This window comes from Oryctolagus cuniculus, chromosome 3 (assembly GCF_964237555.1).
Source record: "Oryctolagus cuniculus chromosome 3, mOryCun1.1, whole genome shotgun sequence".
Classification (NCBI taxonomy): domain Eukaryota; kingdom Metazoa; phylum Chordata; class Mammalia; order Lagomorpha; family Leporidae; genus Oryctolagus; species Oryctolagus cuniculus.
In genome coordinates this window covers 137,355,052-137,374,934 of record NC_091434.1, presented here as the reverse complement: position 1 = coordinate 137,374,934, position 19,883 = coordinate 137,355,052, and the positions used below count along the sequence as shown (strand labels likewise).

At 47.3% G+C, this 19,883-nt stretch overlaps 1 protein-coding gene across 2 annotated transcripts in view; it reads left to right on the top strand.

Annotated features, from left to right (window-relative positions):
- The first annotated feature begins 12,829 nt into the window (after positions 1 to 12,829).
- The window catches only part of PIK3CG (phosphatidylinositol-4,5-bisphosphate 3-kinase catalytic subunit gamma), a 35,394-nt gene continuing 28,340 nt past the window's right edge, over positions 12,830 to 19,883 (top strand). The window contains exons 1-3 of one of the 2 annotated variants that reach the window (XM_008258341.4): positions 12,830 to 12,957; positions 15,013 to 17,019; positions 19,778 to 19,843. In XM_008258341.4, coding sequence (XP_008256563.2) covers positions 15,025 to 17,019; positions 19,778 to 19,843 — 2,061 coding nt within the window. In that variant the 5' untranslated portion in view covers positions 12,830 to 12,957; positions 15,013 to 15,024. Of the gene's footprint in view, positions 12,958 to 13,184; positions 13,324 to 15,012; positions 17,020 to 19,777; positions 19,844 to 19,883 lie in introns of those variants that run through there. The other variant, XM_002712034.5, reaches the window with a different exon arrangement.

Below are 19,883 nucleotides of genomic sequence, written 5' to 3'. Positions count from 1 at the left end.
GAGTCAGTGTTTTGAGTAGGATTTACAGACACCAACAGTTTGCTTCAATCATTAACTGAAATAAATGAAGCATTTCAAGGCAATCAGCAGTGAGCTTGTGACTAAAGGTGGTAATTTTTTCTCTTAATCTCAGCCTGCGTCTTTTCTCTCGTATATTCACAATCATCTTTTTAAAAATTTTTTTATTAATTTATTTATTTGAAAGGCAGAGTGATGACAGTACGGAGAGGGGAAAAGGAGGCAAAAGGGGAGAGTAAGGTACATACAGGGAGATGGGAGGAGGGGGAGAGGGAGGGGAAGAGGAAAAAGGGGGAAACAGAGAGGGAAAGGGAAGGAGAGAGAGGGAGGGAGAGAGGGAGAGGGACAGGGGAGAGGGAGAATCTTCCATCTGCAACAGCTGCGGCTGGGCCAGGCTTCTGAAGCCAGTGGCCAGCAATTCCATCCGGGTCACTCAGGTGGGTGGCAGGAACCCAAATACATGGACCATCATCTGCTGACTTCCAGGTGCATTAGCAGGAAGTCTGACTGGAAGTAGAGATGGGGCTCCACCCCAGGCACTCCGATATGGGATGCAGGCATCCCAAGCAGTGGTTTAACTGGCTATATCACAATGCCCACTCTTCCACTCTCATCTTGACAGAATATTTATCTCCCCTGAAATAACTTCCTCCACACACTCAAGACTTCAACTCACTTATGCATCAGCTTTTATGGAACAGCATTCGTTTCCTACCAAGCAGGACAACAGACGTCTCCAGAACTGGTTTCGCAGGCAAGGCCTTTAAAAAAGGATCGCATCCTATTACTGCTCATACAACTGGGTATCGTGGAGACTGTCAATAGTCCCCTCAAGTCTGCTTGGCCCACCCTGGGAGTCTTCAGAAAACCATCCCCACACATACAACAGAGTCCAACCTCGGGCGCTTGTGTCTCTCTGCTAGGGACACTCAGCCCAAACGTCCCACTGGCCAGAAGTGTCAGAGACTTACTGTACACAGGGGTAGCCCACAACTGCTGGAGGATGAACAATCAACTTCCTCCCCGATCACTAGGGCACTTGTGAGGCAGGTTTCTAGTAGTTTCTGGGAGGGGCCGTGCCTCTTGTCCACAGTGCTCATCATTATACCCTTTACTGACTTCACCCCGTTCTCTGTCTCACCATCTCATTCTTTCAGGATGCTTTCTGGGGTCGGTCATCTCCCAAACAAATCACTTGCACCCAAATCCTTGTCTCAGTTTTAGAAGCCGCTGTCTAAGAGGACTCCCAACTCAGATGTTGATCCTTCCATTCCAAGTTTGCTCACTGCTGCGTCTCAGTTTCTACAGCTGCGATCTTCAAATTAGCACTAGCATCACACACCCCATAGCAGCCACGTTGAGAGTCAATGCTTTGAGTTTGCCAGGTGGGGTAGCCAGCAGGTGTACGTGGGCAATGCTTACACAAGACCCCATGAATACATAGGGGCTCTTCAGATAGTTCATGGAAATGCACATGATGATAAAACAACGCATGAATTTCAAAAACTGTCACACCAAAATCAACATTTTCTAATTCCATTTTTCATGAACTTTCTGAAGCATCCTTGTACATGAATACATACACGCACAGTAGCAACAACGAAGTAATCTGGGGCAATAATTCATTCCCAAAATGAATTTCAGCGAACAGTAGTTTCTGCAGAATTTTCATTAATTTTATTTGAAAAACCACCCTAATGTCAAATAAATTTTGAGAAGTATATGTTATTCAAAGAATAAAAAGGTGCATTGTCTATATACTATGATTCTGCTGCCCTAAGAGGAAAAAAAAAAAAAAAGAACTTTCTACCTTGGACATCATCTTGGTCTTGAGCTTTTTCTTTTCTTTTTTTTTTTTTTTTTTGACAGGCAGAGTGGACAGTGAGAGAGAGAGAGACAGAGAGAAAGGTCTTCCCTTGCCATTGGTTCACCCTCCAATGGCCACCGTGGCCGGCACGCTGCAGCCGGCACACTGCGCTGATCCAATGGCAGGAGCCAGGTGCTTCTCCTGGTCTCCCATGCAGGTGCAGGGCCCAAGCACCTGGGCCATCCTCCACTGCACTCCCGGGCCATAGCAGAGAGCTGGCCTGGAAGAGGGGCAACCGGGACAGAATCCGGCGCCCCGACCGGGACTAGAACCCGGTGTGCCGGTGCCACAAGGCGGAGGATTAGCCTAGTGAGCCACGGCGCCGGCCGGTCTTGAGCTTTTACTCCCACCAACCATGTTTTTATTTGCCAACAAAAACACCTCGGTGAGGACAGGCATTTGGCACAGCAGTTAACATACCACTTGGGATGCCTGCATCTGAAATCAGAGTGCTTGGGCTCGAGTCCAGCTCTGCTTCCAATTCCAGTTTCCTGCTAATGCATACCCTAGGAGGTAGCAGGTAATGGCTCAGGTGGTTGGGTCCCTGCCACGCATGTGGGAAACCCAGATTCAGTTCTGGGTTCCTGGCTTCAGTATGACCCACCCCAAGCCGCTGCAGGCATTGAGGGAGTGAGCCAACAGATGGAGGACATCTCTGCCTTTCAAGTAAGTTTTTCATCTTTAATAAAAATACCACAGTCTTACCAATTTGAGGTAAATATTTCACTAACTCTGAGTTCAAACTCCCATCAGGGCTCTGTGTCCGGTCTCAAAGGAGTCTACCTCGAATATCCCGAGGTGGTTTCCGGACACGGAGAAAAGCAAAGGGCAGGGAGGACACCATGCTCTGTGTGTTGTCCTCTGCAGGCTTTTCTGTAGCTGCCAGGCTCTGGATGCCCTTTGACCCCAAGGGCTCATGTGTCAGAGACTGAGCCTCAGCGTGGCAGTGCTGGAATTACAGGTAGCCCTTAAGAAAGGGGGCCCAATGGGAGGCCCGTAGGTCATCAGGGGTGGGGGACTCCAAAGGGACTAAGGAATTTCCCATGTGACCCCTGAGTGGGTTTGCATGAGATTGAGGTTTTATAAATGCCTGAGCTCACTGAATTGTTCTCTGGCTTCCTGTCTTGTGATGTAACCTCTCCCTCTTCCACGGACATTCACCATGAGGTCTTCAGTGGAGCTGAGCTGATGTTGGCATCAGCTTGAACTTACAGGACTATGAACTAAAAATATCTTTTCTTTATAAAGTTACCCAGCCACAGGCATTTCATCAGAACCATGAAAAACAGATCGATATAATGGTCTCTGCCAATATGGACCCAGCTGCCCACCAGAATGGCTTGGTGAGACTGTTGAAAATGCAGATTGCCAGGTTTTTTCCTCTGGACATTTGGATGCAAGGAGACCAGAGTGAAACCTAGGAATGGATGTTTTTAACATGTCATCCAGAGGATTCTGATGTGGCCAGGCCAAACCCCGGCATGCGGGAACTGCCAGCCTAGCCCCTGTTGTTTGCTAGCAAGCCCTGACACTTCCTGCTCTACTGTACAGAAGCAAAGACTCATAACCTATTGTCTGACATTAAGGTGTATGTACATGCCTCAGTATTGTCATCATCCGTATTCACAGGCACAGGTGATACGGCATCCGCAGCTAGCCTTGGCACTGGTGGTAAATCAACTGATACTGCAATTTAAAAATGATAAATCTGTTCAGCATGGTTCAGTTGCCTGCCTTCCACATGGCAGTGCCTGGGTTCACCCCCCCACTCCAGTTCCCAGTTCCAGCTTTCTGCTAATCCATACCCTGAAGGGCAACAGGGGATGGCTCAGGTCAATGGGTCCCAGACGCTCACCTGGGAGACCAGAAGTGCACGGCTCCCAGCTTGGGCCCCAGGCCAGCCTTGGATGTTGTAGGCATTTGGGGGAAAGGATCAACAGACAAGAGCTCTGTCTCCATCTGTCCATCTCTGTCTACATGTCTCTGTCTTTGTCTCTCAAATAAAACACATTGTAAAAAGTAGTAATCACAGAATTTTCAAAGCAGAACTGAGGAGACAAAAGGAGAAAAAGATAATCTGGTATTAATTCCGGTTATTTCAATACCATTAAGGAGGAGGAGTTTCTAAGAAAAGCCACACAAAACCCCTATGGGGAAGGAGGAACAGTTTCATGAAGAAAAACAAACAGAATTAAATATAATTTACTTGTACTAAAAACTATATCTAAAGCTCTGAAAAACATATCTCATTTAAAAGCTGCTGGTAAAAACAAATTTGCTAGTATTTTCTTAGAATTGTTCATCTTAAACATTATGTAAGATGCTTGTTGTTTCTCTAGTATTTACATAAAAGAAATTAAAAACATTACTTTTGATGAGCTTTTAAATTAATGTATTTAATGAGCAGGATTTTTATGTTAAAGTGTATTTCAACAAAATCTCCACTCCCAATTTTACACTTCAAATCCCACTGAGTGAAATTTAACGCTATAAAATCTGATCCAAAAACATGAAATCAGCCTATTTTTCCAAGAAGAAGCTTCACCCACTGCTGTTTCAGTCGGGAAATATTAAGTTGGACTACTGTTAGGAACAGCCCCGAGATTTCACCAGCTTGATCCCCTGAAGGCACGCTCCCTGCCCACAGACAAGTGCATCATGGGCCCGCCAAGGAGCCCTCTGAAAAGGTTCCATCTCAACACGGTTTCCACACAGAGAGAAGCAAACATGGCACATTTGGATAAAGCTTTGCTTGCATCTCACTGATCAAAGCAAATCTCCTGATCACCCTTCCCTTGAAAGAGCAGGGAGAATATAGTCTCACCCCCTGACGTCCAGAGGATAACTGGATGCTCGTGACCAGCCCTGCGCTCTATCCCGCCTGCCTTTGCTTTTCACTTCCTATGGACCTGAACACCTTGCAATAAGCCACCCTCTCACCTGGACCCATATGATCAATTCAAAACAATCAAACATTTAATGCTTGTAGGACCATCTTATTAACGCGAGGTCTGCTTCTGTTTTCTGAAAACCCTGTATCCCTAGCACTTCTAATTTTGGCAGAGAACCCTAAGTAAGTTTGAAGAAAAGAGAAGTTGGCGGCCTGGATGTGGCAGCAATGACGAGCCGTTCACTAAAGCCTGCTGACCCCACGCCCACCACCACAGGGTGAGGCTGCTGCAAAATTGCAACAGGGACTATATTCCTCAGAACCCCACCCACTGCGTGGGTTCTGGCCAATGAAATGTACTTGGAAGTGACATTTACCACTCTCAAAACCCAGCCCACAAACACCTCCTGCACATCCTCCATCTTCAGGCTGGGTGCTGGTGCCTGAGGCCACTGTGAAAGCCACACACCGAAGACGGCAGAGCCCTCATCATCCTGGTCTCCAGATGATTATGGGACACAGACCTTCCACCAATCCCCACCCTGCTGACAAAAAAAAAAAAAAATTTTTAAAAAAAAACAACATCAGTGACTGCCTAAAGTTGGAGAGCCATATTCTGAGTGTCTCATGATAGAAACAATGCAGGATGCATGAAATTTGGGCATGATAGATAATACTGAAACCTCACCACGCTTGTTGAAGTTCTACTATCTATAGTATGTTGTGACAAACAAATACTAAGGGTTTGCCAAGTCTGTTTTCTTTTCCCCGTGGGCTTGCGGTAGCCCAGTCACCCCTATGGTTAGGTGGGTCACATGACCGACTTCTGGCTCCTGGAGAGTAGGCACAAGAGATGTGGCTACTCTTGGACTCAATAGGAGACTCCAGGTCCAAGAGCAGAATAGAGCATTGGTAGGAAGAAGTTGGAACGAATGCTTCAAACAAGGCCTGAGAACCCGGGACCATGAGAGAGAAAGAAACCACAGAGCTGCTCTTACAGCAAATAGCACAATCAGCATCCCCAACGAATGCATTAGGGCTGCTGTATCTGTCTCAGAGAACTATAGGGTTAACACTGGAGGCTTGATATGCCGAGGAAACCTTATTAAAGCTGTTGATTTCAAGGCTGGCGCTGCGGCTCACTAGGCTAACCCTCCGCCTGCGGGTTCTAGTCCCTGTTGGGGCGCCGGATTCTGTCCCGGTTGCTCTTCTTCCAGTCCAGCTCTCTGCTGTGGCCTGGAAAGGCAGTGGAGGATGGCCCAAGTGCTTGGGCCCTGTACCCCGCATGGGAAATCAGGGGGAAGCACCTGGCTCCTAGCTTCGGATGGTGCAGCACGCCAGCCGTAGCAGCCATTTCAGGGGTGAACCAAGAGCAGGAAGACCTTTCTCTCTGTCTCTCTCTGTCTACTCTGCCTGTCAAAAAAAAAAAAAAAAGCTGTTGATTTCATAAAGAATGGAAAGGGAATGTACTCCAACCTCCCCCACTGCACTGCCCAATTTGCTTCTCTGTAATTACATTACAAGTCTTCAAAAACCAGGGCCAGGTTTCTCACCATGGCTCCGTCCGAAGCACTTAGACGTGACCACAACCCACCCTCTTGCAGCCTCTCCCTCTTCTTTCACTGGGCCAACTTACGTGAATTTCCCTCTCTTGAACAGTGGCTGCCTTACACCATTCCTTCCGCTAGCATGCTCCTGTCCTCACCTCTGGCTGCTTGAACACCCCCTGTTCTCCCTGCCACTCCTCCTGAGGCCCTGCCTCTGGAAGACTCCCCTGGAAAAGACAGCCTCGTGCTCCCAACTCCTGCAACCCTTCCCTGACATGCACAGAGGCCGCAGCCTAGTGTCAACATGCGACAGTGAGGGCTGGACGTCTTCCCTGCCCTTCTTTGTTGCAAGGTCCTCACAGGATCACATGTGCCATCGCAGACAAAATACTCTATCATAAAGCGGGAATGAGCACGTGGACAAAGGAGAATGAAGGCACACATCTGCGAATGTCTGAATGCAACTCCACAACATTTGTTTGGGTCTGAATCCCTTTCCCTTCCCAAACAGTCCACTTGTGGTCCCATCTCCTCTATAGCTTGTAGTCCCCAAGCTCATAAAAAGGTGGAGGCTGCAGGCACAGGGCTGAACTTGTGAGACACAGACACAGCAACCCAGAACTGGCCATCGTTGGAAACACCAAGACTCACGGGGAACAGAGACTGCCAGGAACATAAAGGGGTAGGGGAACTCCTTGTTTTGTTCAACAAAGTGTGAGCAGTAGCTTAAATGTGAGGCATTTTTAAGTAAAAAATGACTATCGGTGAAAGAGTTTCTTGAGTCTTCATTGACGCAAAACACTTCACACAGAGAGATGGCCCCAGAGCGTGCGGCTTGAATAGTCACAAACCCAGAGCAGCTGAAGCCAGCATCCAGCCAAGGCAGACACAGCCAGCCGCCAGCTGCCCTCCCTCCTCAGGACCACTGTCTTAAAAGGGAGGTGAGAGGGGAGGAAGAGAGAAGACAAAGGACACTGGGATGGGAGAGTGCCCGGGGCCCACTGCAGCAGAAGAGGGCACACCCCTGGGAAGCTGGACCTCAGGAAGACACACTCAGCAGGGAATTTCTCCACCTGCAGAAGACGCTCCAGGTGAAACAGGCCCACACCAAGGCCAATCCCACGACACGCCGGCCAAGATTTGAGGCAAAGGAGATTCCTCCTGTGTATATAGCCAGGCAGGGAGGGAGAGGACGCCTGTCCAGCCAGGCCCCCTGCGTGGTGCTTGGTGAGAGTTGGGTTCCCCGCAAGAGCGGGTCCCTGGTCCACCAGGTCCATGTCTGTTTACCACAGAAGAAGGTCGTGCAGGGCTGTGGCCTCGCAGGGACCCCTCAGCCTCCCGGATGCCAGGATGGCTCAGGCCCCTGTCCCGCCTACCTCCTGTGCCCTTCGGCTGAACCTAAAGAGGCGGAGCAGCCCCTTGGCCTCCTGCCAGTGGGTATGGCTCCTGCTGAGCTGAGACCCTGAGTTTGAGAAGAACAAAGCTGCCTGGGAAGCAGCTCCTGCTATAATGGCCCCTTTGCCTCAGGACCAGGGTTCTGAGCGCAGACTCCCCCAAGCTGGTCTAGTAAGACTCCCTCTCTCCTAGGACTCACCACGATGCCCTTCAACAGGAAAATACCATGAAGGAAGGAAACCAAACCTCCTTACTGTTAATACTCTGTTCTCTGTCGGGGTGATGACGTGCAGAAAGAAGAGGTAGACAGAGACAGGTGGGTAGGTGTTTGGGCAGGTGTGTAGGTAGGCAGGTAGAATCCTGGGCAGGCTGCAGACACTCCCAAAGGCAGGGTCTCAGGGGTGGGCCTGGGTAGCCATTGTATGGGAGCACTTCTTGCTCACAAGACGGGAGACAGGCAGCCTTTGGTCTGATACTTCGTTCAATATTAGCAAGGGGACAACAAAGGAAACTAGTGGCCTGGACAGGACCAACGGCTGTAAATGGATGTTTCTAAAGAATGGTGCTTCCTCTCTGAGCTCCACAACTTACAAACCATTTTGCTCCCAGGTTTCGTGTTCTGAGGTTTGAAGAGGCGGCCAGATGCAAGTGGTCAGATGCAAGGCAGTGGCTGTCTGGGTTCTGGTAGGTCTGGGGTTTAGGAATATCGCTCAATTATTCCTGCTGCTTGTTATGAATGCAAAGAAAGCCAATGACTTTCAAAACGAGACTCTGTATAAACTCCCCAGTCCATAAGACACTGGTTGTGGATGGGCCAAGCACGGGGTTAAGCCCTGAGGAATAGAGTCATGAACTGAGCAATCACTAGCCTCAGATAACTCACCATTTGGTGAAAGTCCCAGCCAAGGAAACAGCTTTCCCCGCCTGGGAGAGCGCTGTGATGACCGCCGTTGACCTGCTGTGTGGCCTGAGGCAAGCCACTTGACGTCTGTGCCTTGCTTTCTTCATCTGTAAAGACTGCTCCTCTTTACGGGGATGTATGTGAAGATCAAATGAATGAATGTGCTCAAGTACTTAAAACAATGTCAGAAACACAACAGCACTATGGAAGAGTTCGTTCCTGGTAGTGCAGATATTATTTTTTTAATTAATTTATTTGAAAGTCAGAATTACAGAGAGAGAGGGAGAGACAGAGAGAGAGAGAGAGAGAGAGAGAGAGAGAGAGAGAGAGAGAGAGAAATCCTCCATCTGCTGATTCACTCTCCAGATTGCCTCAATGGCCAGGGCTGGGCCAGGCCAAAGCAAGGAGCATGGAGTCTCTTCCAAGTCTCCCATGTGGGTGACAGGGGCCCAGGCACTTGGACCATCTTCTGTTCTCCCCAGCAGAGAGCTGGATCAGAAGGGGAGCAGCCGAGTCTTGAACCAGTGCCCACATGGGATGCTGGCGACACAGGTGAGGCTTTACCTGCTACACCACAATGCCAGCCCTGATATTATTGTTTTTGTGGAGGTTAACAACAGGGTAAGTTTCCCTAACCCTGTGCTTTCCTAAACCAAAGCTCTCCCAGAGGAGGGCCCTCAACCTGAGTATAGACAAAGCAAGAACTGATCAAACAGGAGAGGAGATGGAGGGGATGAAGGACAGGGAAGGGGAAGCGGCAGAGCACAGAGCTGCAGGGATGCACAGCAGGTGTGAGAGCTAAGAGCCCTGTCATTCAATCCCAGAGGTGATTTGGAAGGTGAGGCAGACAGCTCAGGATACATCATACGGAACAGATCACAAAGGGGCTAACGTATTATACAAAGCAATGTTTTCCATCCTGGGCTTCCTGTGGTAGTTGGATAGGATGTAGAAGGTCAGTCTCTTTATTGTTTTTTTCCAACAAAATGTATTGTGTGTCTGCTGTATGTAAAATTCAGTGTGAGGTATCTGGAGATTCACCGAAGGGAAAAAGAAGAAATTTAATAAAGCAGGATAATGAGGAGACCCAGGAGTCTTCTAATCTAAAAATTCTGGTGATAAAGTATCACTGTTGGTGAAGGCTGGCTCAGCATGAAGGAAGTAGCCACACACAGGAAGGAGACACTGGCTGTCACTTCTCCCTGGGAACACTGACGACACACAGTCAAATTTTAGTGGCTATATTAGGATTTGGGGAAAAGCAGGGTACTTTTCATCTCAAGACACCAATAAAGCCTGTTGTATTTGGAAGTTTAGTCACAGGTCAAATAACATTTGCATAATGGAATCTAGCTCAATAGTTCCTTCACAATCATGGAGACCCAAGAGCCTGAGTCCGCATTTCTGAAATTCTGTGTGTGTGTGTGTGTGTGTGTGCAGCCAGATTGAAACTTGGCCTTGAGCAGAACAGGGACAGAATCTGTCGAATGATCTGGAAAACAGAGCTGGCCAAGTTCATGGTCCCCCTGAGGTCCTCTCATCCCAGCCAGCTCCATGAATCTTCCCCCACTCTGGGTGAAACACTGGATGGCCAGTGTCTACATCATGGCTTACTGGCTACAGTTTGGTGGGCTTCCCTCAGAACCAACCAAGTAGGCCAGCCTGCATTGAGGCTTCTAAAGCTGCCAGCCTCCTAAGGGAAATACACAGGCACTTCCAAACGTTCATGGAAAATGGGATTAAAAGATCAGTCTACTTGGGTGCCAAAACAAAAGCATTTCAAATCCATTCCTCGTTCTTCCATGACACTCATTTTCTGTGAACTCTTCTAAGATCCCACATACTCTGGGAAGCTGACAAATCCTCCTATCAATATTTAAGAAATAGCCTTTGAATTACATACTTTGCCTACAGATGTCATCTATTAAAAAGTTAACTCCTAGGGCTGCTGCTGTGGTGTAGCAGGTTGAGCTTCTACCTGCGGCACTGGTATCCCATATAGGCGCCGGTCCCAGGTGCTCCACTTCTGATCCAGCTCCCTGCTGATGTCCCTGAGAAAGAGTGTAAGTGGTCCCAAGTGCTTGGGCCTCTGTGCCTGCATAGGAGACCCAGAAGAATCTCCAGGTTCCCAGCTTTGGCCTGGCTCAGCCTCGGATCTTGCAGCAATTTGGGGAGTGAGCCAGCAGATGGAAAATCTCTCTCTCTCTCTCTCTCTCTCCCCTTCTCTAACTCTGCCTTTAAAAAAAAAAAAAAGAAAGAAAGAAAGAAAGAAAAGAAAAGAAAGTTTACACCCAAGGGGACATGAGAAAGATACAAGGACATTTCAAAAGGTTCATGGAAATGTGCATTATCTTAAAAAAAAAAAAAAGATTTATTTATTTATTTGAAAGGCAGAGGCAGAGAGAGAGAGAGAGAGAGGTCTTCCATCCACTGGTTCACTCCCCATATGACTACAATGGCTGGAGCTGCGCCGATCCAAAGCCAAGAGCCAAGGGCTTCCTCTGGGTCTCCCACGCAGATGCAGGGGCCATCTTCTACTGCTTTCCCATGCCAAAGTAGACAGCTGGATCAGAAGTGGAGCAGCCAGGTCTTGAACCAGCATCCATATGGGATGCTGGCCCTGCAGGTGGTGGCTTTACCCACTACACCACAGCACCGGCCTGTGCATTATCTTTTAATTCCATTTGTCCAGGGACTTTCCGAATCCCCTCATAGACCAAAACAAATGATCATGTATCTTGATACCAGAGTAATTCAGAACTCTGAACTGTATGTCTCCAAGAGACTTGGAAAGTCAAGTTCATCCTGCTTGCTGTCCCTGAGGCTCTGCTGGAGTCTTTGAGAACCCAGGCAGAGAAGGAAACCCTGGGATGGAGGCGACAGGACACTGGTTCAGGATCTGAGGGTGCTTGAGGTAGGGGGTCTAGAAGGAATCGAAGTCAGCTGGAAGATACAGAGCTGCTCTCAAAATGATATATGATGATATCTGATTGTCAAGTTTTTTTTTTTTCTTCGAAATTGTACTTAAAGCAGACTACCACCAGTCCCTTTGGGTTTTCCTCCTGGAAGCCCCCCTCCATGCCGCTCTGACTGGAGGTTCTTGATTCTAATAGATACTCTTAAATCTAAAAAAAAAAAAAAAAAAAAAAAAAAAAAAAAAAAAGATAAATGATGGTTTTTCTATGTGTTCTCTACTGCCATGGAAATTAGGAACAATCTCCCAGTGACAAGCAGCCTGATGTGGGACACTGCTCACGATATCAAGGAACCCGTTCTATTTTGTCTGCAGGAAATGGATCACTGCTCCCAGCAAACCTCCACCCTCAACGCTCACACCAATACACACACGCACACTGCAGTACTTTCATTTTGAGACAGTGATATTTTGGGCCCTGGATACTCCGAAGAAAACAGAGAAATCTCTCAGCAAGCAAAGGAAGTGAGCTCCCAGATCTTGCCTTTGAAACTGCTACACTGACAGCTCAGTCCTTTAGGTCACTAGGTTTCTCTTCCTCATCCCTCAGCTACACTGAATGAAGATGGGTTCATTTAAATTCCATAAGGGGGATGGATTTCATTTAGCCCTTTAAAGTCATCCTGGAGTGGGGGTTTGGCCTAGCAGTTAAGATGCTGGTTGGGATGCCTGTATCCCATATTGTAATACCTGATTTTGATACCCAGTTCTGGCTCCTGGCTCCAGCTTCCTGGGGTGATGGCTCAAGTGATGGGGTTCCTGCCATTCAAGTGGGAGACCTGAATCGAGTTCTGGGCTCCTGGCTTCAGCCTGGCTCACTTCCAGCTAGTGCAGGCATTTGGAGTGTGAGCCAGGAGCTCGTTCTCTGTCCATCTCTCTCTTGCTGTGCCTTTCAAATAATTTTTTTTTTAAAAGTCTCCCTAACTAGAAAGGTTGTCTATTGTTGTCTATCAGGCCTTTTCTTCTACTTAGAACTAACACGAAAATATTTCATTTGTTTATGCCTCCTGATGTGTATTTTTGGTGTGGATCTTTTGCATTTGTCTTAGTCTCACAGTTTTTGAAAAATTAGTTCGAAGAGTAAAAGACAAGACGGCAAACAGTGCTAGTGTTCGGGCTCTCCCTCTCTGTGTGCTGTAACAGGAAATGCATTTCTGACACTTTTAAAATGAGCAATCACACGTATAATCAACTTGGTTAAAACTTCCTTCCTGGTAACTACAACACTTCCTCTGCATCTGGATATGAAGGGAGCCCCAGAAAAGCGGAAGAGTTTAGAGGCACACTGGGCAGGTCTGAATTTGTTTTGCTTTCAAAAATTAAACAAATGACCCTTCAGCATCATCGCCTCCGCTGCTTTATCAGGTATTGCTTCTTTCTATTTTTTGCTCTTTGTTGGGTCTGACTTGGAATAGTTACACTTCCTTCTGGGCTAGAATATTTTTATCCGGGACTGCTGTGGGTTCTTGAGATGATACCACCACTGAACGTCCGTATTTCATTGTCTAGTCCAACCTAGCTTTTGGATATCCACAAGGTTCCGGCAATAGTTCTGCAGGTGCATTAGTTCTTTTTTGTTTTTGTTTGGGAGGAAGGGGGAGGGCCATGGAGCCCATGCCAGCCAGGCTTCATATTCTTACAGTGTATGCTTAGCGATTACTGTACTTACAGCGTTTCTAACGTCTTCTCATAAAGGAGAAACCTTCATAGCCTCAGCCATGAAGGGAATCAGTGAGTATCTGGTCAGCCTGTTTTCTTCTGCATCTTATATAGCATGCCTTCTATCACTGTGGAAGGAGTTACTTTTGTGTATTTGTACGTTGCCTAAATTTAGTCATGTTTTATTTCAAGTTCCTGTCAATATTAACGTATCTTACAATTCTCTTTGTCAGTTATTGTGTAACTTAGCCAAAGACCAAAATAAGTATTTTAAGTTACAAGAGACAGTGCTTTGGAACAACTGGTTTCATTTACTTACTAAGTATGACTTCACAATGTTTTAAAAGAGGGAATGTTGACTTTAAAAAAGTAAGCTATGCCAAGATTTGGACATAAGTTTGAAACTTGACTTTCTTATCTTAATCAAACTTGCCTCGAGTCTGTATCAAATGTTCCACTATTTCTTAAGGAAGCAAAATAGTTGTGAGTCTCACTAACATTAGTCATTTAGGAAAGAAATGACATTTTCATTTACTGATTTTGTTTCAACTGTTAGCTCTTATTCGGAATACAGTGTATCCCAATGTAACAGACTAAATAGTAAAATCAAAATGCCTTATTATATATTCAACTTTCAATTTTAATACTTTCAGCATTTCAATCATTACCTGAAGCTTTCTTACTGCAGTATGTCACATTACTTACAGGCTTTGTGGATGGCAAGTACTTACTGAATGTTTATGGAAAGAGTAAATTAATGAGAATAAAACTGTGAATTCTTGTTAGTAGAAATGAAAATATCAGAGCAAGAAAAAAACAAAGAAATTAAATAACTGACTGAGGTCTAAATAGCAGGCCACTGGAGTCCAGAAATTCTGCCTTCCATCTTGTGGCTCTCTCCTCCACTATGTAAACCAAAGGCCGATTAAATGAACTGACACCAAGTTAAAATGACCTGAATGCTCATATTGGGAGTGTCCAGCCTTGGAGGTCTTCTCTCTTCTCTAAGGAACTGTCCTTAATATAGCAATGACCGTTATTTCATGATTAAAAATTTTCTGTCTGCAAATAGTCTGGACTGCCACTTTTCTGATTGTTTTTTTCTTTAGTTGTATGAATGAAATCACTAGCTTTCCTAATTAGAGGGTGGGGGGAATGAAAAGAGAAATACAGGAAGTTGACAAGGGAACAGATCCCAAGGCCCAGACAGTCTGGAAATAGACAAAGTGAAGGGACGTTGGGTGAACCGTCTGGGTCGCAAGATGTGTGAGACAGAAGAGGAGAAATATTAAAGTTCTGTTGGCAAAGTCAGGACTTGATCCTTAGCCCTGTTACTTTATTCATCTCTGTGTTTCCGTAAGCTTAGAGCAACACGCACCGTTTTGAGCCATTATGTCAGGCACAGTGCTACATGAGCCTTACGCATCTTTTTTTTTTATTAAATTTTTCAAATATACAGAAAAATAGAATGATCAGCGAACCTCTAAACACCAATTGCGCACATAAACGAGTGTATTAGTTAGCTCTTACGTCCACGGTGTTACCCATCTGACAGATGAGACGCAGGTTCGCGGATCACCCGAGCAGCCCAAGTCGCCCAGCTGGTGAGTGGCAGGGCCAGGATTCCCGGGCCCATGCCGCCAGCTTGAAGCACTTGGTCGCTCCGGGTCCTCGTCCGTCTTCCACAGCCCCCTTGTGCCGCCTCGTAAACGGGAAAGCGCCTTCCTGGTGACAAGGTCCTCTTGTTTTCCCCGCTCCCAGGTCGCGCGGGGCATGGAGCTGGAGAGCTCTGAACAGCCCGTGGTTCTGAGAGAGGACCACGGGCGCCGGCGCCGGAGGATGAAGCCGCGCAGCCCCGCGGCCAGCCTGTCCTCCATGGAGCTCATCCCCATCGAGTTCCTGCTGCCCACCAGCCAGCGCGACAGCAAGACGCCGGAGACGGCGCTGCTGCACGTGGCGGGCCACGGCAACGTGGAGCAGATGAAGGGCCAGGTGTGGCTGCGCGCGCTGGAGACGAGCGTGGCCGCAGACTTCTACCACCGGCTGGGCCCGGACCACTTCCTCCTGCTCTACCAGAAAAAGGGGCAGTGGTACGAGATCTACGACAAGTACCAGGTGGTGCAGACGCTGGACTGCCTGCGCTACTGGAAGCTGCTGCACAGGAGCCCGGGCCAGATCCACGTAGTCCAGCGGCACGCGCCCTCTGAGGAGACGCTGGCCTTTCAGCGGCAGCTCACCGCCCTGATTGGCTATGACGTGACTGACGTCAGCAACGTGCACGACGACGAGCTGGAGTTCACGCGCCGGCGCCTGCTGACTCCACGCATGGCGGAAGTGGCCAGCCGCGACCCCCGGCTGTACGCCATGCACCCCTGGGTGACGTCCAAGCCCCTGCCGGAGTACCTAGCGAGGAAGATTACCAACAACTGCATCTTCATCGTCATCCACCGCAGCACCACCAGCCAGACCATCAAGGTCTCGGCCGACGACACGCCTGGCAACATCCTCCATAGCTTCTTCACCAAGATGGCCAAGAAGAAGTCCCTGATGGACATCCCGGAGAGCCAAAGCGAACAGGATTTTGTGCTGCGCGTCTGCGGCCGGGATGAGTACCTGGTGGGTGAAACGCCCATCAGAAATTTCCAGTGGGTGAGGCAGTGCCTGAAAAATGGAGAGGAGATTCACCTAGTGCTCGACGCGCCCCCGGACCCAGCCCTGGACGAGGTGAGGAAGGAAGAGTGGCCCCTGGTGGATGACTGCACGGGAGTCACCGGCTACCACGAGCAGCTGACCATCCACGGCAAGGACCATGAGAGCGTGTTCACTGTGTCGCTGTGGGACTGTGACCGGAAGTTCAGGGTCAAGGTCAGAGGGATCGATATCCCGGTCCTGCCGCGGAACGCCGACCTCACGGTTTTCGTGGAGGCAAACATCCAGCACGGGCAGCAAGTGCTTTGCCAAAGGAGAACCAGCGCCAAGCCCTTCACGGAGGAGGTGCTCTGGAATGTGTGGCTGGAGTTCAGTATCAAAATCAAGGACTTGCCCAAGGGCGCGCTTCTGAACCTGCAGATCTACTGCGGCAAGGCGCCCGCGCTGTCGGGCAAGGCCTCTGCCGACACTCCCGGTGCAGAGTCCAGGGGCAAGGCTCAGCTGCTCTATTACGTGAACCTGCTGCTGATAGATCATCGCTTCCTCCTGCGCCACGGCGAGTACGTGCTCCACATGTGGCAGATATCGGGCAAGGGAGAAGACCAGGGGAGCTTCAATGCTGACAAGCTCACGTCTGCAACCAACCCCGACAAGGAGAACGCCATGTCCATCTCCATTCTTCTGGACAATTACTGCCACCCAATAGCTTTGCCTAAGCATCGACCCACCCCTGACCCTGAAGGGGACCGGGTACGAGCCGAAATGCCCAACCAGCTTCGCAAGCAGCTGGAAGCAATCATAGCCACGGATCCACTTAACCCGCTCACAGCAGAAGACAAAGAGCTGCTGTGGCATTTTAGATACGAGACCCTTAAGCATCCGAAAGCGTATCCTAAGCTGTTTAGCTCGGTGAAATGGGGACAGCAAGAAACTGTGGCCAAAACATACCAGTTGTTAGCCCGACGGGAGGTCTGGGATCAAAGTGCTTTGGATGTGGGGTTAACAATGCAACTCCTGGACTGCAACTTTTCGGATGAGAATGTAAGAGCCATTGCAGTTCAGAAACTGGAGAGCTTAGAAGATGATGATGTCTTGCATTACCTTCTGCAGCTGGTCCAGGTAGGGGATGTGGCTGTCATCAACAGAACTCTCCCCTTGTTTGCGTGTGCACAGGCACCTCACTCAGTTGTCACCAAATGCCCTTTGTCTGGAGCTTCAGGGTCAGAGTAGATCTGAGGAGGCCAGCTCACGGTAGAGTAAACTGATCCGTCTACTTTTTCTCTGTCTTGAGGGCTTACCTACAAGCATTTGAAGACATTAGAACTATACCTTGCTTGGTAGGGGGTGGGGGGTGGGGTGTTCCCGTGGGAATACTGTGTTCTCATTTATTGTTTTAATGATAATTTGACTTACTAAGCCCTTTCTTGTGCCAAGGCTCCAAGTGATTTCATGATTTTGTGTATTATCTCATTCTCAGGATGAGTATGATAGAGGTCAAATTAGCACTTGCATTTTATACTTGAGAAAACTGAGGCACAGGGACACCAGGTTATGTCCCTAAGGCGGCGTACTTTGATAGAAGCCAATCAGAATTCAACCTGAGGAGGCCTGACTCCAGGCCCTGCCCTGGTGACTGCCCTACTGCACCCGTCTGGGGTCAGGAGAGTGCACACTGAAGAGAAAAGACTTTCCTAATAGTTTGTTTTGTGAGAGTCGAACGTTGCAAGCTCCACTCTTTAGAAAGGACTGATTTCCATCTGATTCTCACCACATTCCTGGGGGCCTGAGAGACTAAGTGTTTGTTTCACCTAAGGTTAGGTAGGAAGTTAAAGAAAGGAGGAGAAACAGTTTTCCTGCTCAGAATAGCAGTTTCTCAGATTACATTGTACCCCTTGATAAGGAAAAGGAAGTAAAGGCATTAGAAGAGAAATGTTATTTTAGAGCCCAGAGCTGTTCATTCACTAATTCCACAGCATGTATTGAAAAGGCTGACAATGAGCACACACACAAACAGATGGCTAATAAATTGTAACAAATGCTTTGGAGTAAACTATAGAATATTATGACCAAAGGGACTCAGGGATGGTCCTGAGTAGGTGATGTTCTACCTGAGATCTTTAGGATCAGCCACACTAAATTCTAGATGAGAAACTGTCTAATCACTATCCCATACTGGAAGGCCCTAGAGTTTTCTGATAAGCATTTTGAGTAGTCTCAACTTTGAACTCTGAATCGTCACCTTTCCTCTAGTCCAAAACTTGAAATGTTAAATTTGACCTTTGCTTTCACCTGCTGAATATATCAGACATGTTTAGTTCAGGTACTGGCATGACACTAAAAATGTTTAGAAGAATTGAAGGATCTTCAGTTTTCTGCCTCTCAGTAACAAAAACAACATAAAACAAATTTGTGCAAGCTCTTTTCCGAATCCCAGTGCTACTATAAATTAGTTTTCCTTGCCATTTTCACAAGTGAACCTTGCAGAATTAGAAAATGTTTTAAGTGAAAGATATCAATAGGATATATTAACATTGAATTTGTGGTCTTAAATTTGAAGAAGAGTAGTCATTTGCAAAACTATTTGAGACAGGTTCTGAGATGACTCATTCCTGATTAAAATGGTCTCCTAGTTGAGATCTGCATTGTCTTTAGAGAAGTGAAACACCAAGGTCAAAAAGACTCACGTTCAGCTTAGAAGATTCAAATAGTTCTAGAGTGGAGTACTGTTGGCTGAGTAGCCACATTCTCACAGTTAAGGCCTCGCATGCAACTACTATGCCACCCATTTGACCACACCCATGAAGAGTATTTTTGAAAACACTGGTATAACTGAAACATTATGAAGTCAATATTGGTCATTTCCACCCTGAAAAACAGAGTAAGAGTTGTAAATCAAATTGAGAAGCCCTCAGTATAAACTAGAGTGGGAATTTTCCATTTCTATTTGTAATGGAAATAGTAGGAGATACTTGTTTTTAACCCTCTCTTTCTATTTATACATGATACCCACCCTCTAGTTTTATATATACATCTATAATTAAACAATACTTATTAGTCTTACTGCTTTTAAAAGTACAAATTCTTTCAGATACCAAAAAGTAAGAGAATAAATGAAACCTGTCCACACACACCTCCAAGATCTCATTGGTTCTCTTTCTTTGGTAATGGAGCTGTCAGCTAAGTCAGTATTTTTTACATTAGCCAAATGATGTGAAAACTACTAAACACTCGAAATGAAACTCAGTTTCTACCAGAGGACGCGTGTAAAATCAGGAATTTCTGACAGAAAGCTCTGAGCATACCATGGGGACACAGTGGGTAGTTACTACTCTGTGTGGATTCCTCCAGGCCTGTTTACTTGAAGTAAGAACCTGTAAGACAGCTAAGGAACTTGCCAGTGAGACAACAAAAGGGGAAGCTTTAGGATCTTCACATCTCATACATTTTTTTTCTTTATGTAGATTGCATCTCTGTTGTCTATTTCTCACAACTTCTCTTGCCTCCCATTTGCTACATTTGTGGTAGCCGTTGCTCTCCTTCCCCTCTCACCCTTCCAGTAAATCAAGCCAGCCCTTAATTGGAGCAGATACCCTTGCCTCTTCACCTTTGAAGTTATGAAAAACACGTGAGTGAGAGTCAAGAGTTCTGGCCTCTAATCTTAGTTCAGTCATCAGCTACTTTAGGCTCCTAAGCAGCTGGTTCACGGTGGTCCTAAGGGGCCCCTAAGAGAAAGAACTTAATGTGAGTGAGTGCCGAGAGCCCCATCACCCTAGCCATAAAGACCCCCTGGAGCATAGCACCACTCATCTCCATCCCTGCTTCCTGATTCGCCAACACCAAGTGCAGTCCTACAAATGCCAACATGTGCTTCCTTTAGGCCGTGAAATTTGAACCATACCATGACAGTGCCCTGGCCAGATTTCTGCTGAAGCGTGGTTTAAGGGTAAGTCCTTCCACTTTGATAATAGCATGACATTTCAGGC